Here is a 24,427-nt window from a genome sequence, read left to right as displayed (position 1 = left end):
TTGTAGCACCTTTTGCACAGACAAGCACAAGCCCTTCTGGTCCTTCTTGGGTCTTCAGTTACCCCTACAGTACAAATGCACCTTCATGGGCAGTGCATATACCAGCCCCCCTGGCTGGGTGTGTGTTCTGAATTCCCAACTAGCTTCTACCCATACAGAGCCTCCAGGGAAATCATAATATTCCTCTATCTGCTAATCCTCCCCTGTGTGTTAATCTTTATTTTGCACGGAAGAAAAAAGCATCTAATCATAGAAGATGCCCTCAGGTTAGGGGAACAGGTATTGAACTCCATTAGCAAAACCCCATAGGTGAAAGATATTAGTCAGTGGCTGGTAAAGGAGACTTACAAAGGTAGGTTTAGATTTCCAGCCCCATCTTTCAGCACTGCTTTAAGCAAAATGAAATGTCTTATATCAAGCTACAGCTTTTGTTATATATACATAGCTTCTGTTCTTAAAAAGTTTGTAAAAAAGCCTTTAGGCTTTATAGCTATGTTAAGCAACTTTTTATTCAACACACACCCCGTTTTACTGCCTTTTCTTCTCTGTGCTAAACAAAACCTATGAACTAGGATCAAGCTTGGCTATGTTTGTTTTTAAGGATTTAAAACTTCTTAGCATCAAAACAACCTGAACTCAATCTTTTTGAAAACTGTTCTAACAGCTTCTTTACATGGCAGACTTGGAACTGTGTTTAAGAATCCAGCCTCCCACTACCACATACTCTTGACTGTTGTTGCCTCAACTTTTTTCTGTACTAGCCTTCATTTAAAGCTTAAAACTGTATAACACCACATCAGTGCTTTCAGTCCTCACAGTGCTGCACAATGGATGTGAACAGACTAAAGCAACACAGGTGAGAACAAACAAGCACTACCTTTTTCCATTTTTAATACATAATTTTTCTAAATCTCTGAGTCTTTATGATTACTCAATGCATATACTTTTGCAAGAATACACATAGAGTATATACTTTGCAAGAGGCCTGGCATCTCACCTGGGGAACAATGGGACTTGTATCTTAGGATGCACTTCACTTCCAAAAAGGAGATGACGAAAAAGGAAACAGCACAGGCTTGGAGCACAGTCGAGTGACAAGACATCTTACATAGACTGTGGTACTTCAAAAAACTCTCCAACTGTTCCTCCCTGGTTTTATCCATTACTGTAAAGCAGAAACACATAACCACAGTTATCTGTTTCCAGATAATAAATACACTAATTCAAAGAACAAAAACCTAGTCATACTATTCCCCATAGTGCTGGAGGTTATGAGGGGCTACAACAAAATGCCATACCCAACATAGCTAAACAAGGTAGTAATAACTATAGAAAGTTACTATTTCCCATTCGTCAGAGCAGAGTATTATAGCTGGTAGGGGATTTTAACCATACGAAGCAGTTACAGAATACTACACCTTATCATTTCGCTCTAATTTTGTAGTTAGTGCAGCAACTTGGCACTACTGTCCATACATATAGCAGAGCCCAGCTAAGCAGAATATGCTGGAGAATGCAGTCTTCATGCTTCCTGGCCTTGAAAACACTCAGTAACAATCACTGCAAATCATTACATGATGCTTTAATGGCACTCAGGTGTGTAACTGCAGTGCATGTTTTGAAAGCAAAGTCACAGCAGCAGTGCAGTGTTTTGATTACAGAAATGATCAGGTACTCAGATATTCTTTGAAGACAAAAATGGAAGCATGTGTGTGCTCTCAAGTGTAGAAGTTGCAATGCTGATTGCAGCATTTGAAAGCCAACAAAAAGATAACCACACCAGATGTCACCCTGAATTATGTGGTAACTCTTAAAACATGTTGTTAATAGATGCTTTCCTCAATCATTCCCAAAACCATTCCACGCATGCTATTCTGTGAAAATACTTTATCAATTGCTTGCTTTATAGCATGGTAACAAGCAAATAGGAATTTATGAACCACTTCAGACTTAGCCCAGCATAAATATACTGGCAACCTGGTTCTCCCTGGAAAATGGGAACTGAGACTGCCATGGTGGTAATAAAAAAGCAAAGAATTTATCTTTCCATTTAACAAAAAAATGAAACTAAACAAATTTTGCATTAGTGAAAGCAAAAAACAGCAAATGGTGAAAATATATATACATAAAAAAATGCAACTTTCTTTGCTCTCGAACGCTGAAGTTTAGCAGAAGCCACCAAACTTGTGAGATACATGGTCAGCTAGCTTCCTGCTTCATTTCAGGCAAACGGTGTAATTGAAGTGCACTTAAATCAACACAAGAAGGTTGGTAAATTGTTCCTTAAATAAAAACAAGAGTGGAATAGTTGAATACTTTAAACCTTCCCAAATTATGTACAGTCATCTTTCAGACCTCCCCTTATCACGTACAAATACATCAGTGGCACATTATCAGTTCTCCCACTAACATAATGAACACACTGATAACGATGCAGGTAGCTAAAAGCAAGCCTAAAGCTATTCAGCAGCCTACTGTCCATTGAAGGCCCACCATAAAATTCTCCAGATTCAGAAACACCTTCCCTAAAAAACCCGAAACGTAGCAAGCAATGTAAGAAACAACAAACACTGAGCACAAGGAAATTTTTTTTTCTTCCTAGAATTTTAGAAAAAACGACTAAGTAGCTTAGGGTGACATAAAAAACCCTAATAATAAAAAAGATACTTAAAAACAATACCTAATGATCCTCTTCCTAAAACAGAAGAACAATATACTAACCACCCCTTACTATACTTACAGCATTATATTTGAATCAGACTGTAAAGCCTAGTGGTAGAGCATACTCCCTTATTCTGAGTGAAGTCCTAGTCTTGTAATTTTTTCCCTCCGAAGAAGGGAAAACTTTCTGGTACCAAGAGACCCAACAGTTGAAGTACCGAAGTACAGCCTCAGCCATGCATGTGAGAAGCAAGCTTTGTAATACGTTTTGAGTACAAGTAAAGGCTCAGAAACCTAAAAAGCCCAGAGGCTGATTAATTTGTTCTTCTGTGCTTGCTACAGGTGAACACAGTTTAATCACAAAATGAAAGTGGGAATATGCTGGTAGTCTTCCACAAGGGCTGAGGCCTCTACGCTGGTTATGTGTATTTAGCTCTCCATCTAGTGGGGAGCTGCTGGTTTCGGCTCCTGCATTAAGGCAGGGCTGAAGCAAGAATGATACCCAGGTCAGCAGTGATGTGTGAGCTCAGCGGGGTTAGCACTGCCCTGTTCACATGTTCTGTTAGCTGACCACCGAAGCTCATCTTGGTTTTGAAGCTAGAGTTGGCCACTTAGGCTTCTCCTCTCAGAAGTGGTTCAGTAGATCGGAGTTTTCCAGAAGTCACTCCGGGCCCACAGGGAGAAAAGATACTCCACAAAACAGCTGTGAACACACCCTGTTACAGCTTTTTAGAGCTGTCTTCTCCCTTAAGTAGCACAGCGAAGCAGCAACTGCTCTAAATTGGGACGTATATGAATGACACACATAGCACGCCTCCAACTGCAAAGGGCATGCTCCCAAGAGCAGAGATGTGGGCAGAGGTCAGTGTGACTTGCTTTTATATATATATATATATGAAACATATGTATATAAAAATCTGTAAATAAGAAAAAAACAACAGACTCCAGACTAATAGTGACTATGTCCATGTTTTTTTTCAAAGGAGAAAAGATTCTCAGCCAGTACCACTTTGAACTAGTTATTTCACTTAAATAATGTGAAAAAATAATGTAAATAAATAAACTAAGTAATTTCACTTAAAAATATGTGGTTAAAATACTCTTCAGCCTTGAAAAGGAACACCATTTATGTCACCATTTCGCTCTTTCTTTTCTGATGCTGTTGGACCAACATATGCAAGAACACTTGCATAGTAAAGAGTAACATTATAATGAAGTCTAAACTCACTTCACAGTTTCTTGCTGAGTAGTAGTGGCAAGGTGCCTTGAAACAAGATACCTCTTCGTGAACCTAGACAAGTGTAGGAAGTATAGTAGGTGCACATGCTCTCTGTGTTCTTTCCTATATTAAAGAATTTGATTTGATTAACAAGTACTTGCTTCTGTGAAATTATTTGAAAAACAGTGATGTGATGTCACCCTGAGCTTGACCTCCTGAAATCTTATGAATTCCTCTTGAAGGATGTTTGCCTTGTCATCTGACTCAGTTTTCTTTCTGTAATCAGTTAAAGAACTGAAAAGCGTGAAGTTGCTTCGATCCAAGGTATGCAGCCAGACATGCAACTGAGTGAATGGAGCTTCCAGCAGAATGGAGATGACAAAGCATAAAAGCCTCTGAAGACTGATGTTTTTTAAAACATCAACAGCAGAAATGGAAAAAGAGTATCTAAGTCTATTAAAATCCTGTGAATGCCAGTATCGCTAAATGTTTCACTTTTTGTTAAAGAGAGTTACATAAGATATTTACTAGTAGCGAGTATAAACTTTTCAGGCTGCTATCTTTCCTATGTCAGTTCCAGTAATAAGCAAATCCTCATTGTTTGGTTTTGTTTAGGGAACGGCAGTTTCCTCTACAAATGTTGCTTTCATATTTAGATGATTCTGAAATTGTTTTTTCTCCCTGATTGGAACAGTGAAATGAGTAAAATCTTGGCAATGAACATTATATTGCAATAACACTGAATTTCTGTGATTGCAAAACCATGAATTCATTTCCTTGTAGGAATCAACAGATGAGAGCTTGTGCATCCAACTTAACCCCAAATCTGTAATAATGTAAGTTTCATGGTTCACTGAAGTATTCCAGGGCAAAAGAGAATATAAACAAAGTCAAAACATAAGCAAATTTATGGCTAAGCAAGGAAAAAAATGAACCTGCTCTCAAGAAATGAGACAGAATGTCTGATCCTCTGTAGAACTGCTGCTAACTAAGGTTACACTGCAAATCTCAAGCTGTAATGGTATGACTAGTTAAGGGAGTGAATTTACCGCATCACTTGAAGTTGCTGTTTTAATTATGGTTCATTAATTCAATGAATTGATTAAAAGCCTAAACAATTTTTTTGAATAGTATTTTTTCTGCTAACACTATACTAGATTACTATTCAAGTAATTACTACTTAGATACTGTGTATAGAATCAAAGAACCGAAGGGACCTTAAAGATCATCTAGTTCCAACCCCCTGCCACAGGCAGAGACATCTTCCACTAGACCAAGTTGCTCAAAGCCCCATCCAACCTAGACAGTATGTGCCTTACACTGTCCACATAGTGTTTTGACTCTGTAGTTGCCTTTAAACTGGAAGAGTTGAGAGGAAAAAAGGTCATCTGGAAATAAAAGAAGTTAGCCAATGAACTGCCAAAGCCAGCTCTGAGTTTTGACACAGTTGCCCTGGAAAAAGCAGTACAGCAAACATAGGTACAGTGCACTCATAACTTGCTGATGATCAGCTTGGCCTTAACTGCCATCTACCAGCATCTCTCCTGTTTCCAATAAAGCATTCACTGTGTTAGAGTGAGGCAGGGGGCTCTTCAGTGAGACAGATGACCCTTGTGGGATTGGAAGTGAAGGTCCAGAGTGCAAGACACCAACCCTAGTAGACAGGGAGCTTTATACTGGACTATGTCAGCCCGCACTGAAGGACAACAGCCACCCAACCTCTATGTGTAATGAGGACCTGGAAAATCTTCCACCCCTGCTCTTTTAGAGTGAACTTTAGATGTCTAGAATGGGCAGCTCCCTCCTGCTCCCACAGCTGCTCTGCCACCACTCCCCCTCAGAGAAACTAAAAGATGCTACCAACTGGGAGCCATCATAACTTACTTGGTCAGTTGTTTTAGGACTTGGAAGTATCACCTGCCAGGTTGACGGAAATGCATCTTATTTATGGATGAACCAACCTTCACCAGGCTCATGGCTTTTCTAAAAACCTAACAGCACTACAAACCTAAATATGTGAACAGGTTCAAAAAAAAGGGGGGGGACACAAAAGAAAAATCAAGGCATTGGAGTTGTGGAATAAGCCAAAACCTTTGACACAAAGACATCAATATCCTCCAGATTTAGAGACAAAAAGTCCATGATGAACATAAGACTGAAACCTCATTAATAGTATCATAACTTGATTGAAATGAAAAAGGAGCTAAAGTAATCCACAGCAAAGCTGGAATTACAACCTGAACAAGATGACCTCAAAGTAAAACATAACTTCTGGATAGGAACAGCTATTGATGAAACTCTGCCTTGGCTCTCCACTACCAGAAGAGCTCTCTGTGAAAACCTCTCCAGCAAATCATACAAGACTCCTGTCTGGCACACTCTAAGGATAGGTAAAGAGTGCACAACTCCAGCCCAACAAACATCAGAGGGCCACTGTGATACCTCCTTGCCGTGCATAAACATTTCAAATTAGCCCCACTTACGGCATGACGCCCTTACCTAGTTGTAAGTAATCTGCACAGTATTCTCCAGCCACTCCAGTTTCAGAAGGTGTTTAATCTTCTGTAGTGCAGAATCCCTACCTGTTCAGTCTCTTGTCACACCTCCAGTTCCAAATAAACCAGTATGGATATTTTTGTTAAATTACCAATTCATGCTGACCTAGAAAATAAAACAAAGAGCATACTCAGCTTACCTCACCTGGCATGTGCTATGTTCTCATCACTTACTGTATCACTGCAACAACTTGGGAAAACTGGTCTTTACTCCATCTCAGCGCAGATAACTGTGCCCTGCTGCACTAATGCGCAAGGGTCAGTATTTTATTCAGTGAAGATTTCAGACAAGTTCTATGAACAGAGAAGGAAAAAAAGCTGGTTTCCATTCAATATTTTCAGTGGCTAGAACTGATAATTCCAAAAATTCAACTTATTTCAAGTTACTACTTAAGGAAAAAAAAACCACCAAACCCAAACCCAGGTCCCTACAACACTTAAACCAAGAGGCTCATTTCAGCCTTTATTAGAATAATTACAACTAAAAGAAACATGGCACTTTTATTTTCACAGCAGAACAAGCATTTTATGAAGTAACACGCTACAAAGCTATAGCAATACAGCAGAGAAAAAAAAAAATTAAATAAACCAAAACCAAAGTTTGCTGTAGACTTCACAGCTGCTCCTATGTGTAAACCACAGCTTTCAGGACAGCAGAGTGCAATGCAGAGGCAGCAACAGCATCATTCTATGCTCAGGGAACTGGGGGACTGTCACACCAAACATGGTATCACCTAAGCCAGAGTGAAAGCAAAACATGTGGAAATGAAGTGGTTTATTCATTTGGTTCACAGTCCTAATCAGTTCCCCTCTTCCAGCACGGCAGGGGGTTGACAATGGCTGTACAGTCACTGAGCCATCTGGGCCTCCATTGCCTGCGCTGTCCATTCCGGAGCTGTCTGACTTATCTTCTCCAGCAGGTTGTTCACCTGGAAACACAGTGACTGAATCTGCTTGTCCCAAGTTGGCAAAGCTTCACGAGCTGAAAAAAAAAACCCAAAACAAACCAAACTCAGCAAACACGAAAGGAAAGCCATACAAAACTGTGGCGTATGTAAGGCACGGACTCAGAGCATCTTCATGCAGCGGATCACTTTATTGCCTATTGGTCTAACTTTTATACCATTCTAGCAAAGCTGTCTTTAGCCTATTACTCTAACTCTTATGCCAAACTATTTTATCACATCATGTTTAGTTCCTGGTTTACAGTTTTGTTTTTTTCAACATTCTTCGTCATTTCACAAACAATCCCAGAATAACCAGTTCCTTATCTTTCTGTTCTCCTGCTCCTGGCCAGCTGGGTTGATCTGCTTAATCACACAGGGTACTTTGCTGCTTCTTTAACTCTTTCTTCTCCAGCCAAGCAGTTACTTCTCTTTGGCAATAATGAAATAGTTTCCATCCTCTCCCACACAAAACAATGTAAACCTTAGTGATTCCCTTGCCTTTTCAACCGCAACATTTTCTTCTGCCACTGCCCTCACCTACCTCAAAGAGGAACTCTCCTGGCAGCTACACCATACTAATTTTCGTATTCAAAAGCTGTAATGATTTTGGCTGTCTGTTAGAAGCCTAACTCCTGCATTGCGAAGTAGAACTGAACAGAAAAACTCCGGTGAACCTGCTCCTAACAAGGAGACTGATGGAATGAATTCCCACTTTCCTGTGGGTAAGAGAATGCAAGGTAGGGAGGGTGGGTGAGTGCGATCCTCCATTAAGGCAAACTCTGCCACCTCCTGGCCACAGCAAGACGCAGCAAGCTCGCCTGAGACAGACGATACCAAGAAACGGAATTTCCTTATCCTGTAAGGCAACAACTCAAAAAACTCACTCTGAGTGGCGCTTAAACAAATAAATGACTGTGGTGGAACTTACTCTCAAAATGAACAATCCCGTCAATCTGATCAATGAATCCATTCATGCGACCCTCAGTTATCATCTGAGAAGCTATCTTTTCTGCCTGAAATAACGAAAGAAAGATGTTAGAAACTTCTTCCGTTCTGAAACAAGTTTAAAATTATTAAGACTTAATAGCCCTTACAGGTTTTTCAATATCTCCACATGCTGGGGTTGGGGAACCTACAGACAACGTTAATTATTAAATGATTAGACATCCTTCCAGTGGATCTAACTCCTCTGTTGTTCATTCCACATCGTGTACCTTTCCTTCTCATAAGGTGTGCTAGATATTTAATCTTTCTCACAATATATTCTCTCTTAATATTTAACTTGTTTACCTTATATTTACTACAGCTGTTTTCTCATGTCTCTGATGCTCCTTGTTTTTACAAGATGTAGAAAACTGATACCTTAGCTGCAGGGATCTCTAGTAATGCTCCAAGCTCTTCAAAAGTAATGTTGTTGTAAAGTTTGCTTGCAGATAGCAAGTTGTGTTCAATAACAGCTCTGTCCAGGATACTGGAACCTTAGGGGTTAGATGAGAAACAAAAAAAAAACCATTACTGTAAGATTGAAATATTTGTTTTATATGGTAGAACAGATGGAAAACAAAGAGGTTATTTGTGCATAAAGTCCAGATGCATCTGCCTTGCATCAGTGTTTTGCTATGCGGAGGAAAGTGAACAAAAAATGGATAGTGGATGACGTGGCTGATTTTAAGACAGGCAGCTTAAATCCTTTTATTTAATTTCTAGTGAAGTCCTTGGTTTCGCTACAGGACTTGGCATCAGAATTGAGGGAGTTTTACCTTCTGTGTTCAGGCCCTAGCTGGCCAAATGGAAAGACCATCGCACTTTTTTATTCATTACAGTACTTAAGAGTAAAATTAACCTCTCTCTTACTATGTTTTTATGACGATAAACATTCATTTAATTTCTCTCTTCTTGATTCAACAATTTAACTCATTTGCCCCTTAATCTTCAGTTGAAGATAGGCACATTATTAAATACCAACTAACCTGCATTCTTTAACTTACACGGACAAACAGTACAGGTTTATACGTAAATAACAAATTGACCCAAGGAAAGGACTGCAGCTTATTTTTAGTAATCACCTTTAATCAGTTTTCCCCTCTGTGATTGCACAGTTGTTTATTTGTCCTTAATCAATTAATATTGTCCATTAGGAAGGGTTTCCTGATTAAGAGGCGTATCGTGCTTATATATTTTTCCACTTTGATATTCTTCTAATTTAGAAACAACTTAGAAAATTGAGACCAGAGTGTTTGAGATTTCAGTGAAGTCATTACTTGACATATTTCTCACTGTTCAGAGGTTCCAAGAACAGAGCTAATTAATATATCAGTGAGAGAGAGCAGAAAAAGACGTGGAGAGTTTGAGGTCCAAGTCACCCCCTCACTATCTGTCCTCTTCCAATCAAGTCAGGAAGCAGTTCAAATAAATTTGTCATCTGCACAGACCATTTACAGCTTCATGCATGTCATGTGTTTGTAGGCATCCTATTTATAGCAGTGCCTTAGAACTGGAGAAGATCAAAAGGACAGAGGTTAGAAACCCTGGGAGGTTGTCAGTGAAGAGGGCTGTACATGGACAGAGAAACAAGAATTTTACAAGTTATCTTCTAGAAGAGTATTTCAAAACCTTAATAGCCAATCAGAAAGATAAACGATGGCTAAGAAGCTTTACTATGAAACTATGCTGAGGGTAACACGCTGGGAAATAATTTTAAAATAATCATATAAGCAAAACTAAATTCTTTTCCATCACACTTCTTGACTGCATTGGGCAAGTCTAACTCCAGTGGATGTTACACCTAGCACAAGATTTCAGAGAAATAGGTACCATCAGCTGTAGTTGCTTTCTGGTGAGGCATTAGCATAGCTGCAAACTCTTGCAGTTGATTTCCACGTATAATTCTGTCAAGATACATTTTCTCCAAGATCCCATAGGCTGCCAGCTGCTGGCATCTCTCATCCTTGAAGAGTGTAGCAAGCATGCGAGAACGCTGTTGCCCTAGGAGAGTCAAGAAGAATCCTCCTAAATGATCACCAAAGCAATGAGTATTTAAAGGTAAACAACAAGAGAGTTATCATGACTTTTTCCTCAATAAATTTAATTAACCCACAAAGCTCTACCAAAGAAGGAACTCTATTGTGTTCAGTTCTAAAACATTGTCTGCCACTGACCACTTTTTGCATCTTTAGCCAAAATGCCACCTTATCACTAGCAAAGACACAGAACTAATCCAACTCTGAGGTAACAGTATGCTGACAGGTAATTCTGACACCATGTTCACAATTCTGGATTCCTCACCAAATCTTAAGTGACGAGATCCCCCCCTACAAGTAATGCATGAGCCGACTTTCTTCAGGGGACATGAAATACCTATGTTGGGTCTTTTATACAAAAATGTACCATGTATTTTACCTGCTGATGCCAAAATAGTACAATGCAAAGCATGCTTCAATGCCTCCAGTCGCTCAGTTTCATGGACTATGCTCTTATACGACAGCTCGTTGTATCTTTGGGCAGCCTCAATGAACTTCCTTCTGTAATCAAGAACTCGAGCATAGCAAACCTAGAAAGAAAATACATCTCAGAAAAAAATAACAGGGGTGGCTGCATAATATAGGGGTGTATAAATTGCCACATTATCAAGTGACAGCTCCCATAAATATTGCTTTACTGCATCTTAGGGAAGTCTGTGTCTTTGAATGATTAGCTTGACTTGCAAAGCCCCTGCTAAAGTATCAAGGAAAGCAATTGAAAGTGCATTTCCCAGCACTATTCACATGTTAAACACTGCAAATGTCTAAATGCCAGAAACTAAGTAAATGAAATATTGTACAGCTGACATTGTAGTTACATAAACTTCCCCTTCACTACTGACATTGACAGCTAGCACTTAGGTAGCAATTTGTATGTTTCGAGTGTTTGCCTTTTCCTTTCAGCACTGTAACAGCATCTGATCTTTCTTCTTTCCCTTCCTTTAAAGCTTTTTTGATGCTTACAGAAAATATTTACACTTCCAACTGAGTGCACGCTTTAAAATATAGTGTGGGAGGAAAAACAGGAAAAGGGAAAACCAACAAACCAAAACAACCCCACCCCGAGTTACAGCTCATGAGCTTGTGGCACATCTGCTTTGTGTTGTAGAGTTTTCACCACCACCACCACCTCCTGATTAGTACTGTCACACTATAGTTATTACTGCTCATCCCAGTTACTAAAATGCTTTGAGAAATTAGTGTATGAACTATGTACACAGTAAACCCACAAAAGGCCAGCAATTACTTCATGTCGTGGTTTGAGCCCAGCCGGTAACTCAGAACCACACACTTGAGACTTAAAGCTACTTTAATGGATGGAACTTACTATTTAGTTACGCGGGGGGAAGGGGAAGTTTCCACTGTTCCTAATATTGGATTTTATTTTTTTCCCTACTTAGATTTACAGACAACAGCGGAGGCAAAATTTTCAACAATATTTCAGACATTTTGAAGCCTAAGTTTTATTTTCAATCAGTAAAGCCGGCATTTAAGGAACCTTTACAGACTTATCTTCAAATCATAAGGAATGAGCTGTTTAATTATTGCTAAGAAGTGGCTCTCAAGCTCCCAAAGCCATTTAGAAGCTTTTCCCTTTGTTTCTTTTCTCATTATGAAAGTTTTAGCGGCACCGTATAAAAACATTTCAATGTGGAATTATCTCTCTTTAGAAAGAGAAAGCAATAAAGCAACTTAGACAACCTTATAATGGATTTGCAGCTGTTCATTAGTTGATTCATTCTGAAGCAGGGAAGCTCGATTAATATAAGCTTCTGCTTGAACTGGGTCATCATCCTCCAGATACAGCCTGGCAATTTTCAGGTAGGTCTCCAGTTTATAATCAACATTGTATTGTCTGTAGAGAAACAGAAAAGCAAGTGCTCAGAGTTGCTCCACAACTACCCTTGCTCTTAGCTGTTCTAAACATATATTATGATTCTTAAGCACTCGGCAACTTTTGCTTTACTCTGCTTTCTTCTTCCCTAAAAACAAAATTAGTGTGCTCTGTTCAGGGTAAGGAAATTTGAGATGAATGCCAATACAGAACGGGCTCCTACAAACACCAACAGAAATAATGCTGTCCACCAAGACACAAATGTACACTCTAATAACCTGGTTTTAGTGGACTGGAAATTTGTCGTAAGTGGTGAGCCACTTCAGTTAAGAAGCAATCTTCAAGTGGAACAAATAGGTGCTGGTGCTAAATATGCAAAACCTACAGCAATTCTTTCTACATGCACACAGAGAAAGCAGATAGGAAGTACAGCCACAGAAAAGCAGCAGCAAGAGTTCTAGACGTAAAAAAAACCCCCAAGCCAACCCACAAAGAAACAAAACCCCACAAAACCCCTCAACTGTATTTGTTAATATCCAATTTCAAATTATGTCTTCATTATGAACTGTAAAGGCAAACACATGGAAGAACTGCCAGCTTCCAAGAACCTTTCAATAACTTAGAGGCAGTTTTGTGAAATACTATCAAAAAGGCTGTTTATCAACAAGACTAATAAACATTGCAACTTCCAGTGCAGTATTTTGACCCACTAAACTGTTTACTCTAACGTGCAGTCATCAAGCTATGCTTTCGTCATGTGACAGTAGTTCTGTCCTCAACTACTGAAACTCTGGGATAATATGCAACCTCAAAAATTCTCACTCACTGGTCTAGTTAAGTACAAAGGGAGCAAGTATATTTAACAAGACAGAACTATGCCTAGCACAGCACTTACTTTTGCCCCGTTTCCAAAGGGATCCCCACCAATACTTGTGCTGCGTTTCTCCAGTCTTCTTCTTTCTCATAGATTGATGCAAGATGTTGCCTTATTGAAGCGACCTCAACAAAAATAAAAGCAATAGCAAACGCTATAGAAGTTGCAAGGTTCTGTATTAACTTGCACAGGATTTGCTCTTGCTCGTGAATCCCCTCAACCAATACCCCAGCTCCACAGACACTGCAGCCTGCACACACGCAACTCTTCCCACACAAGAAGTCCCGTGTGGGACCCCTGGATCAAGCTTTAATACCAAGCTTTTTAAATAGGAGTGCTGGTTTGAAGCATTTCCACTTAAGCTTGTGACAAACTAAAAGGAATTTATCTTCAGGGAGCTATAGGTAGTAACCTTTTATAAAGCTTTTAAAAAGATGAAATGAGGCTTTCAAAAAGTGGAGCATCGAGATTCACAAGCCATTTCTTGCAGTTATACCTCATATCATGTCTGTAGGATGTGAATAAGGCGAACTACGATTAGATCCTAACGCAGAAACTTCTACTTTGTAGAGCAGCCGTCAGCAGGCAAAATATCAGTGCTTATAATCTGGGTTTTATAAGCAAAAGTGTGGATAAAAAAAAAAAGAATCATCTGATGTCTTGGATTTAATTTATGCATAATCATTATAACATACAGGCAAGCATGTTCAGTTAATACTTAGAGTAAAAACGGATTAAAAAGACGAAAGATAAAGAGAAGCAAATACAAATCATGACAGAAACTGCTTTGCTTTTCTTCTCAAATACTAGATCCTAAAGGCTTTTTATGTAAACATCTTCTGTAAAAACTCTCAGATGATGGTGAATGCTCATACAACAAAACCGAGGACTGAATTGAAAAACAACTGCAGCACATTCAGTAGTTAACTAGAACTGGGATTCAAAAGAACATTTTTTTCTGGTAAAATGATTATGGCTGAAATGCACACATATTTCTTTTGAAACAAAAACTATTTGTCAAGATGCTTCTCTCTTTATATCACCTGCCTGTTCCTTCAGCTGTGTAAAATGCGATACAGTAAGAATCAGTATGTCTCTCAACAGTACCCCCAGTAGCTCAAGCATTGTTTCATTGTAAGAGGCCATTTTCCTGCAGCAGAGGAATTACATGCCCAGCATCCCGATGAAGTGACAAAGTCTGTATTCTTTGCAGGGTCCTAAATAGTCTCTGCATTTAGAGATTTAGTATTTAGGGTCCTAAATACTCTCTGTGTCAGGTTTTGCATGTACGGGAATGCAAAACTGGACTCTAAGTAGGAACATCGGTTTTGAACAGTTTTGAAGACTGAAAATCATAAGCAGATAAAGGGAAAAAACACCCAACGCCAAGCCTGCAAACAAAAAACCTTTTGTCATTGATCTCTCACCTGCTCTTCAAATGAAATAACTCTGGGCTGTATTTTTTCCAAGGTGAAGTGGTAAATTTCTTTGGCTGTGCTGTCAGGAAGACTTGGAAGATGTGTACAGAAGTCTGTCAGTAGCTGACGTGAGATCACTAGGCTGACATTCTCGTTCACCACTGGTTCAGAGATGCATGGAAGAAAAACCGAGATGGATGCAATGCTTGTCAGTGCCTTTCACCGTAAGCAATAATTTGCTTTTAGATTAATATTGAATAGTTCAAGTTTTTAAACCTGTATCCATGTGAAATTTGAGGGGGGTTTTTTGGTTTTTTAGAAGGTGATTTTTTTTCCCCCCCCCTTAGAAAGTTTATTTACACTAGAGGTCACTAGAGTTCTAACCCCTGACAGATAATTAATTTCTCACTTTGATTCATAGTTTAGAGAGATGTTTCATTCTGAATCACTGTTCTCAGTTGCTGAAACATCTCAGACAAAGTAAACCTTTAGGCTAAATTTCACTAAGTTTATTCTCAACTTTAAAAAAATCATAAGTAATATAATTTATAGAGGTATACTATTAGCCAAAAATCCAATACGACACAAAAAAAACCCCCTATCATTTCTTCCTGACAGTTTTTCAAACCATCTTGAGACAGGGAAAGAAGGGGGTTGTTAGTTTAAATACCGCTTGGCATCCAGTATCAATTTTAGCATTTAAGAGACTACTGACCTTCTGACACTGGCACACTGACAGGTTCGAAAGCTGTAATCACTTGCAAACCTTACAAGCCCATTCTCTCTAAACTTCTGAATGTTGTGATGATGGTTCCTCCTCTAGCTGTGTTTGAGCTCCAACAGGACCAAAATATCATGTATTTAGGTAGCCTCTTATAGAATTAACAAACATGCAATCCCACAGACCTCTGGCCTTCGCTTAGCGTGCAATCGACTATACTAGATGCACTTACTTGCTTCTACAAAAGCTTTCAAAGCTTCAAGTTGTTCTGCACCCGACAGCTGAATGGCTTTTTCCAATATCTGACGATATCTGTCCACAGATTAAAAAAATAAAATAAAAAAATAAAAACCCCAATCATTCATAGGGCACATTTTTTCACTAACAAGTTGTTTCTCTACTTATTTTCTATGTCAAAGCCCTACTTATGCTTTTATTTTCTATACTCTTGAGGTAGCAATTTTCCCCAAGTGTTTGTGCTCAAATGTCAGGAACATTCACTTGGAATTGGTATCCCAGAACTAGATTCTCAGATAACATAGTTCATTATGTTCTTATCTGTGAATATATGTGTAAATTCTAAAGTTTAAAGAAAAAAAATCATGTCCCTCGGATAGTGCACAGAAAAAGTAATGAAAACTACATCACTCAGGGATTAAGAGTAATAAAGTTGGTCAAATGTTCAAATTGCCATATTCAATGAGAAACAGTGTTGGGAATAGACATAAATAATGTCATGGCCCCTTGACATGAGTATATGCACAGGCTCTGCATTTTTAAGTGTTTATTCCTGCAAAAATGACAACCCCAGTTTTCACGCTTCATAAAGCCAATTCACTTTGCCTGGGCTGTAACCTCAGGAAGTGCAATACTGGTGAAGCACTACATTCACGCTGAAACCACACTTTGAGAGGATCCTTTCCAAGTTTTTACACGAAACTCCTAGAAGTGAAGCAATTCCTCTAGAAAACAAGCAACCGGCCTGGGGAAGAATTTCTGTTGACTGATCGACATCTGACTGAATCCTCAGGGGAAAGAAAACCTACATGACACATTGCACTGTGAGTAGCTCAAACCCCAAGGTTTCCCATCCAAAATACCCACGCTAATGAGGATAATAATGACGGGGTTACTGACATATCTATATCAAACAAATTCCCCGGCCTATCGGTTTCGCGCAGCCGAGGGGCATGCAGCCGAGCTCTGAGGCGCGGCGGCCACACACGAGGTAGCCACGGCAGCGGGCTAAGGCCCCGAGCCTGCGCCGGGACACCGCCAGCGCATTGCAAGCCGTCGTTAGAAACGACAGACAAACAAAAGATGCCAGAATCACGAAGTGAAATTCTTCTTTCTTCTATTTAAAGAAGGACAGCCGCGGGGCAAGAGCCGCCTCGCCCGCTCCGGGGCCAGCAGCTTCCCTCCCACCCCTCCCCGCTCCCAAGGGCCGCTCGCCCCCTCTCCCCGCCGGCCGCCGGCACTCACTTGCCCGCCAGGTCCTTGTGAGAGCCACTGGAATTCATCAGCTGCGCCAGATCCTGCCTCACAGCGGCCGCCATCTTCGCCGACCCGCCGCCGCCGCCGTACCCCGGCTGCGACGCGCACCTCCTCTTACCATAGAGCCGCGCCGCCGGCTGGATAGACGGGCCGCGGCGCGGCGGCGTCACGTGGCGGGGAGCGCCCGCACCGGGCAGCGCTCGGCCGCGGGGGATAAAGCTCGGGCGGGCCCCGCGCACGGCTCCCCCTCAGGGCCACGGGGCGGCACGTATAGAAATATACGTATATACACGCACACGTATACAATCCCGCGTGTTGGCAGCCCCTAACGCGGACCAAGGCCAAGCCGGGGCCTTCCCGACCGTAGCGGTCGGCCCCGGAAGCGGGCGGGCGGGCGGGGCGGTCCCGGAAGCGCGGGGCGGGGCGCCGCGCCGGCGGTTGCCAGGGCGGCGCGGCGCAGTATTATGGGATGCGGCGGGGGAATGGCGCGGGGCGCGTGATTTTGAACAAACACGGCGGCTTCGTCCCGGCCGCTGCCGCCGCCACGGCCGCCCGGCGCGGTAGCGGAGGGGAGGGGACCGGCGGCGGCGCAAGGCGTGGAGAGCGGGCGGCGAGAAGCATCTGTAGCAATAGTGGCGGAGGAGGAGGAGGAGAAGGAAGAGCGCCCGCCCGCCCGGTGAGTGCGAGGGGCGGGAAAGCGGCGGCGGGAGGATGAAGAAGCGGGTGGGGGCCCAGCCCCGCTGGCGGGGAGGCAGCGGCGAAGCCCGGGAGAGAGCGGCAAAGCGCTGACAACCGTCTCGCGCCTGAAAGGCACAGGCCCGGCCCCGCTGGGCGCGCTCCCTGCGGCGGGGCGGGCTCCCGGGCGGCCCCGCCGACCTCCCCGGGCTTTCGGGGACAGCCGTTCCGGTCGCCCCGCCACCGCGGGGAATGCCCGCTCGGCGGGTCTCATCACCGCTGCTCGCTGAGATCACCTGCACCCAAAGCTGCGGCGGAGCGGTGGGGCTAAAACGGACCCGGGGAGCGGCGGAGGCGGGGAGGGGTGGGGGGGACGGGACACGGCGACGGCGAGGCTTCCTTCTCGGGCCGGGGGTCCGTGCGGAGCCCGCCGCCTTCCCTGCCGGTCCGGAAGCGGTCGGTGTTTGGCGGTGGGGCAGCTCGGGGCGGGGCGGCGGGGGCAGGTGCGGCGGGGGCGGGCCGCGGGGGCCGGTGGTGACGGGGTGAAAATGGCGGATCTTTCGAAATACGGTGGCGGCTGCTGGCGGCGCCCGGCGGCTCCCGCCCGCCGGTGAGGTGAGGCCAGGCCCCGGGGGTCGGCCGGGGGGAATGATCGCGGCGGGGCGGGCGGCGGCGGCCCTTGCCGGCGTCGCGCGATTCCAACGGTCGCGGCCGCTGGGGCTCGCCTCACTGGGCCCGGGGCCGGCGGGCCCCAGCTCCTCTGGCCTACGGGACACCGCGTCGGACGGGGGGGAGCCCGCGGGGCCGGGCGCTCCCAGGTCCCCGGCTGTGGCGGCGGCGGGACGCAGTAGCTGCTGGCTTAGGCCCGGAGACTCTCTCCTCGACAGATTTGTGCTCTCTACAACTACCTGAAAGGAGGATGGAGTGAGGTGGGGTCGGTCTCTGCTCCCAAGTAACAAGTGACAAGACAAGAGGAAACGGCCTCAAGCTGCACCAGGGGAGGTTTAGGGTGGATATTAGGAACAATTTCTTCACCGAGAGGGTGTTCAGGCATTGGAACAGGCTGCCCAGTGCAGTGGTGGAGTCACCGTCCCTGGAAGTGTTCATAAACTGTGCAGATGAGGCACTTAGTGACATGGTTTAGTGGTGGACTTGGCAGTGCTGGGGTAATGGTTAGACTTGATGATCTTAAAGGTCTTTTCCAACCCAGCTAATTCTATGATTTGCCAGTGTGGGTCGTTGGAGGGGACCAGGCTGCCCCTAGAGGACCTGCCAGGGCTGTTCTGGACTTGGACCAGGGTGGTGGCGACCTGCCTTTCTCTGCGGGGATGCTCACACAGGCTCTGCTTGCAGAGCGGGGTGCAGTGAAAATGGCATGGTCTGTTTTCCACGCTACTTAACTTGCCCAAGTGCGAGGATGTACCTGTGCCTTCAGTGTGCTGCAGGACAGCTGTGGGCAGCTGATGCGTTTGAAGGGAATTTAGCTGGACTGTCTTTTGGGATAGTCCCTGCTTCTGTCTTCGTCGCTCTTGTTTATTATGAGGTATATTGGCGATCAGAATGTGTTACTAATTATTTGTGGCCTTGACTTTGAAGCACATCGTGTACTAATTACGTAATGTTTGGGATGGAGGTTTTGAGTTCTGGAAAGCACTGTGGCATTGAACAAGATTGTGAACAGGAGGAAAGCTCTCAGACTTCAGACTTCAAGTGAAGAAAGAACAGATATTTATACGGTCTTCCAATAGGTTCATCCTTCTGAAGACTTGCTTGAAATATATTGCAGTTATTGTAGAAAATGCTGAATACAGAAAAGTAATTTAGAATATTCTTTGCAATGTTTACATAAAGCTGGCACTAACAGGCAATGTCTTGTGTGTGTGGTTAGCTTATTCACAATAGCTTTTGGCTTATTGGAAACAAGAAGAATAGCAAGATATCAGCTGAGTATTTGTTCTGTTAAGGGAATCCTTTGGTAAAATAAAATGCGTTAGACTTGTCTTTTTTTTATTCCTCAGGATACCCAGTTTACAGATGTGTCGGCAAGTGGTTATATATTTTGTACAGACTTATATCAACCTACAGGCAGATGTAAGGCTGTATTGCTCTGTAGGTCAAGCAGTCTTAAAGGCTGGCTTGGAGAGTGTATTAGAAAATACAGCCTAGATTCTTGAACAGGTTAAAAAGTTCTTCGTGCTTGGTGTAACGCAGTAAGTTTTAAAAGTTTGTTTTGCGAGGTTGATTGTTCAGATCATGTATCCAGAACTATCTGTTGTTTGGTTTGCTTATACTTCTGTGATGTCCAAACTCAGACAGTTTGTAACTGAATGCTCTGAATGGTTCAGCTAGAATTCTCAAAAAGCTTTAACTGGTTTCAGGTTTGGTATCTGCTAACCACAGGAAAATGGAGCGTGGCAGTGAAGAGTGCTGTCAGATTTCAGCCTTAAAGACATTGTTGTCTCATATGTTGGGATATCATTTCTTTTTGGTTTTGAAAAGCAGTCAAAGCCTCTTAGATTCTTTTCCCTTACACTTGTTAGAAAAATAAGGTGGGGGGGGGGGAGAGAGTAAGGTAGATTGGAGGTGTCTGGTTTGATTCTTGCTTCAGCAATGAACTGTCCTTCCTTATCTATCACTTGGTCTGCTTGTGCTTCTGTTCCCTTCCTGTGCTATAGAGCTAACCCTTTCTTACTTCACGTACTGTTAGGAGGACATCTGAATGTCCTATGGAATTTGTATGCTACAGTGGTGGGTTTCATAACAAGTAACTAAGAGACAGTCTCAGGGGTTTGGGTGAGTTTGTTCTTTGGTTCTGTTGGGGGGTTTTGGTGAGGTTTTTTTTTGGGGGGGGGGTTAGGTTGTGGGTTTGTTTTTGGATTTTTTTTTGGGGGGGGGGTATTATTATTATTAGCTGCAGGATCACCCAACAAGAAGTGTAAAACACTTCTTGAACTCTTGATTCAAGGGCTTGTATTTTGCCAGGCTCTACGTTTGAGTGGCTTCGTTTCCTCAGTTGCTTAGAAAACCGGTAAGCAGCTGTCATGGTTTAACCCCAGCCAGCAACTAAGTGCCACACAGCCACTTGCTCCTCCCATGGGAGGGGGGAGAGAATCAGAAGAGTGAAAATGAGAAAACTCACGGGTTGAGATAAAGGCAGTTTAACAGGTAAAGCAAAAGCCTTGCACACAAGCAGAGCAAAACAGGGAATTCATTCACTGCTTCCCATCAGCAGGCAGGTGTTCAGGCATCTCCAAGAAAGCAAGATCCATCACATGTAACAGTTAGTTGGGAACATAGTCACTATAACACTGAGCGTTCCCGCCTTCCTCCTTCTTTCTCCAGCTTTTTATACTGAACATTACATCCTGTAGTATGGAATATCCTTTTAGTGAGTTGTGGTCTGCTGTCCTGGCTGTGTCCTCTCCCAGCTTTTTGTCCTGGTGGAGTGATGTGAGAAGCAGAAAAGATCTTGACTCCGGGTAAGCGCTGCTCAGCAATAACTGAAACATCCCTGTATTTTCATGACTGTTTTCAGTACAAAAAATCCAAGAAATACCACCATACCAGCTACTGTGAAGAAAATTAACTCTATCCCAGCCAAAACCAGCACAGCAGCATGTGGTTTTCAGTACAGCCTGTGACTAGGCTTGCTCACTTGACAACATTAGAAAACATAGAAGTTTTTCTTGTGCAAGACTGCTGGAATAATCCTTTGATCTGTGATGGGGGCACATAGCTACATGATGCAAGAGGTTCAGGTTTCTCATGTTCCAGATCCAGATGTAGATTAGTGGCTCATTAACTCTTCCAACTTGTGTGTCATTCCTCTTTACAAGCCATATTACTGCAATTGAATGTGTTGCTACCCACATGAGGGTTATGTCCTTGGTTTGGGGCTCCACTCTGATCTGTCATACGAGTTCAACCATCTCTGTGGTCTGGCTGGGTTGTTTTCTTTCATGAGTAACAGCAGTTTCTGCTATGGGCTCAAAAACCTATCTGAAGACTGTTTTAGCAATGTTTTTAGATGAATCTGTTCCTGTGAAAAGTTTTTTGGGTTCTTTTGATGGTTGGTTGTTTTGGTGTTGGAGTATTTTTTTAGCATTTTTATCAAAAAGTTCCCACTGATCTTGGGTCTACTTACATACTTTAATCTGCTCTTACCCCCAAAAATTCTGAATGAAACAGGAGACACAATCCGCAAGCAAGTGAAAGCTTTCTGGTTTAAAATCTAGTTAAAGTGTCTGGGCAGAACTTTTCTGACGGCTTTTGTAGTTCTGTACTTGCTGTCAATGGTTTTTTCCTAATTTTTACTCTCACGTTTATTTGGGAGAAGATGTGGCTATGCATTGCTATAATCCCATGAGCGCTTGTTACTGCTTTGCTGGTGAGGAAGATGGCTCCGCTCTTTCCTGGCAGCTTCTTCCACTTCCATGCTTTCCTCTTCTCTTGTGCTTTGTAAGCACTTAAGCAGCTACACATAGACCACATTTAAGGACTGATCTGCATTAAAACAAACCTGGCTTATGTCTAGGTTGGAGTGAATCAGCACAAAATAGCCTGATGTGTTCTGCCACCGCTGAGAGCTGGTAGTACTCTTCCCCTTCCCTCTCTGCAGAGAGTATAAATGCCAAGCTGGGAGGGGAGGGAGGTTCCTGGGTTTCTCCAGCACTATGACCCAGGTGGATTGTTGGCTGTAGTGTGATTCCTTGGTGCTGTTTGGGTGCTCATAGACTTTGAACTGAGATATCTCAGCACACTGACCTACCAGGATTTGCTCACTACTTTGTGGAGTAGTTTTCTTCTTGAACACCAACATCAGCAGTGTGGAGAAAATGAGTCTGTGACAGCCCACAGTTTGGTTTGGCTGGCTAGCTTTAACCCAGCTTGGTTCCTTCATCTGAGCTGCCTTTGCATCTACATGAATGTTTGCTAGCATAAGGAGAAGTGAAAATGTTTATATGGAAATGAACAAGCAGATGCCAAAGGAGGACAGGAGAGCTTTAGCTGTAGTGCTGGCTTAATACGTACACGGAATTGGAGTATAAGGGAAGTAATGCTGCTGATCATGTGCACAGAGTGGTCAAAGTAGCAAAGGATGCTTTTTGAAATAACAGTGCAATAAAGATATTGCTAGGATGTTTTTCACAGTGAATCCTGAAAAAAACTTAGCAGGTGCTTGTTTTATTAGTATGTAATTACCAGCTTGACAGATAAAGTTTCTTAGCTGGTGGTTTTCCTTTTAGAATTATAACAATTATAACAGAAGCTTAAATTACCCCGAACTTGCCAAGGGAAGAAGAATTTCCCCATAACTGGTATGTGGGCAAGTGGTTGGTTGGTTTGGTTGGGGTTTTTTGGGTTGGGGTTTTGGTTTTGTGTTTTTTTTCCCTGCAGCATTCTTAAAAAGAAAACAGCTAGCACCTCTATTATAAACATGGCAGTAGTGACATGAGCATAATTTTTCTTCCCATGGGGTAGAAACAAACAAAAAAAAACCCCAACACCAACAAAACCCTAAAACTTTAACTGTGTAATATAAAACTCTCATGTCCATATCACTTGATAACTGTTACATTAAACACCTTGCTTGTTCCTCTGATATGCTGTTCACAGTTGTATGTATGGTGCATCACATAGGGAGTGTTCCCTTAACAGAATGTGAAGTAACAGGAAGGGAATGGTGTGTGTTGCTTGAACGAATTATGGTTGCCTTGGGAACTATTACTTTGAATTTTGCAACTATAGATGGTTACATTTGCAGTAAAGAACACCTGGTATTTTCTTAGTACTGCTTGTGACTGATGAGAAAAAGACAGGATACTTGCACTAGTTATGAAGCATTTGATAAGACGGAGTACAGTTGGCTTTTTTCCTTGCTATGGTTTGCCATTGGTATTGTATATGATAAACCTAGAACCATGATCCTCTGGGAAGCATGCAGGCAAACTGCCTCCGTATCTTGTCTTCTGTAGAGAATGGGAAAGAGAGTGGAAATTATTTTGTTGGTGTTCCACATGCATATTTTGTTACTGTGTTAAAGTGATTTGCTTTCATTCTGCTATTACATGTTCAAACATGGAGAGTTTGCAGTCTTAGGTGATTAATTTTTCCATTTTGTGGAGCTTAGCTTTCCTATGGATTAATGTTTTTTTTGGTTTCATGACATGTATTTTTTTAAGGCATTCTCCAACTCAGTAAGCTTAAACAAAAGACTCTCTGTTTAAAAAAAAAAAAAAAAAAAATCAGTGTGGAGTGATTTTGTAATTCTTTGTTTTACAACAAAACAAACGTTTCAGTTTTAGAGACAAAATGTAGAGTGTCAGAGAGTAAAAAAACGGGTAATGCATAAAATGAATTACACTATTTTACCCATTATTGAAATGGGAGCAAAATTGAAGAATGGCAGTTAATTAGGAGAATTGTAGTACAGTAAGATTGTCTGTGTGCAGTTGTGGTCGTTCATTTAATTATATGCCAGCAGTAAAGGATGAATTTTGGGTATGCGTTTGCTTCTGTGAAGACTTTTCTAGCAAATGAGAGAGAACATGTCCAATGTCAAGACTTCAAGAACTGCATTTCCTATGTTTTTGTGCCATTGATCTTTGAATTTCAGCTTTCTGGAATAGTTGATGTGTGCTTGTATGTACTTGGCAAAAAGGGATAGGAAAATGCAGCAAACAAGGAAATGAACTAGTATTTTCTTTGTTTTGGTTGTAAAATGACCCAATAAAATTATTTGTTTCTAAGATATGCCTCCTCCCCATTGAAATAATCTAAAGCAGACAATTGACCTTCCCTTTCTTAACTGTAGCTTGTTTCTGCTTTGCATAGGTAGGTATTCTTTGTCACTTAGACTAGCAAGCAGTCAAGAATCTGTGGGAACCATGAGCCTTGAGTTTTTATGTAGTATATTCAGTCTTCTGTTTGCTGGGTTAATATCCGGAACATTAAATGAAGGGTGGTTTTTTCCACTTGCGAAGAATAGTTCTGGTGCCAGTGCTGTGAA

At 42.3% G+C, this 24,427-nt stretch overlaps 2 protein-coding genes across 4 annotated transcripts in view; one reads left to right on the top strand and one right to left on the bottom strand.

Moving 5' to 3' along the window:
• Positions 1–6,897: 6,897 nt before the first annotated feature.
• Positions 6,898–17,147, bottom strand: COPS4 (COP9 signalosome subunit 4). Its single transcript, XM_030491340.1, has 10 exons — positions 16,732–17,147; positions 15,482–15,561; positions 14,538–14,689; positions 13,132–13,235; positions 12,104–12,257; positions 10,782–10,932; positions 10,197–10,367; positions 8,745–8,860; positions 8,311–8,395; positions 6,898–7,417 (listed from the first exon to the last, which is right to left on the bottom strand). Exons 1-10 carry the CDS (start codon positions 16,803–16,805, stop codon positions 7,284–7,286), a joined length of 1,221 nt encoding a protein of 406 aa, XP_030347200.1. The 5' UTR covers positions 16,806–17,147; the 3' UTR covers positions 6,898–7,283.
• Positions 17,148–17,177: 30 nt separating this feature from the next.
• Positions 17,178–24,427, top strand: part of LIN54 (lin-54 DREAM MuvB core complex component) — a 40,370-nt gene continuing 33,120 nt past the window's right edge. The window contains exon 1 of one of the 3 annotated variants that reach the window (XM_030491335.1): positions 17,178–17,419. The gene's annotated coding sequence lies outside the window, so the exon portion shown is untranslated. Of the gene's footprint in view, positions 17,420–17,627; positions 17,740–17,963; positions 18,034–24,427 lie in introns of those variants that run through there. The other 2 variants (XM_030491337.1, XM_030491336.1) reach the window with 2 other exon arrangements.

Source organism: Strigops habroptila, chromosome 7 (genome assembly GCF_004027225.2).
Source record: "Strigops habroptila isolate Jane chromosome 7, bStrHab1.2.pri, whole genome shotgun sequence".
In the NCBI taxonomy this organism is placed as follows: domain Eukaryota; kingdom Metazoa; phylum Chordata; class Aves; order Psittaciformes; family Psittacidae; genus Strigops; species Strigops habroptila.
Note: the sequence above shows the minus strand (reverse complement) of the source record. Positions and strands in the feature narration are given on the sequence as shown.

Coding starts and splice junctions, on each gene's coding strand:
- COPS4 (XM_030491340.1), bottom strand. CDS start 16,805: ATGGCGGCCGCTGTGAGGCAGGATCTGGCGCAGCTGATGAATTCCAGT. Junction 8,396..8,744: donor TAGAGATCCCTGCAGCTAAG/GTATCAGTTTTC, acceptor TCGTTATTTCAG/GCAGAAAAGATAGCTTCTCA. Junction 7,418..8,310: donor CGGGATTGTTCATTTTGAGA/GTAAGTTCCACC, acceptor TTTTTTTTTCAG/CTCGTGAAGCTTTGCCAACT.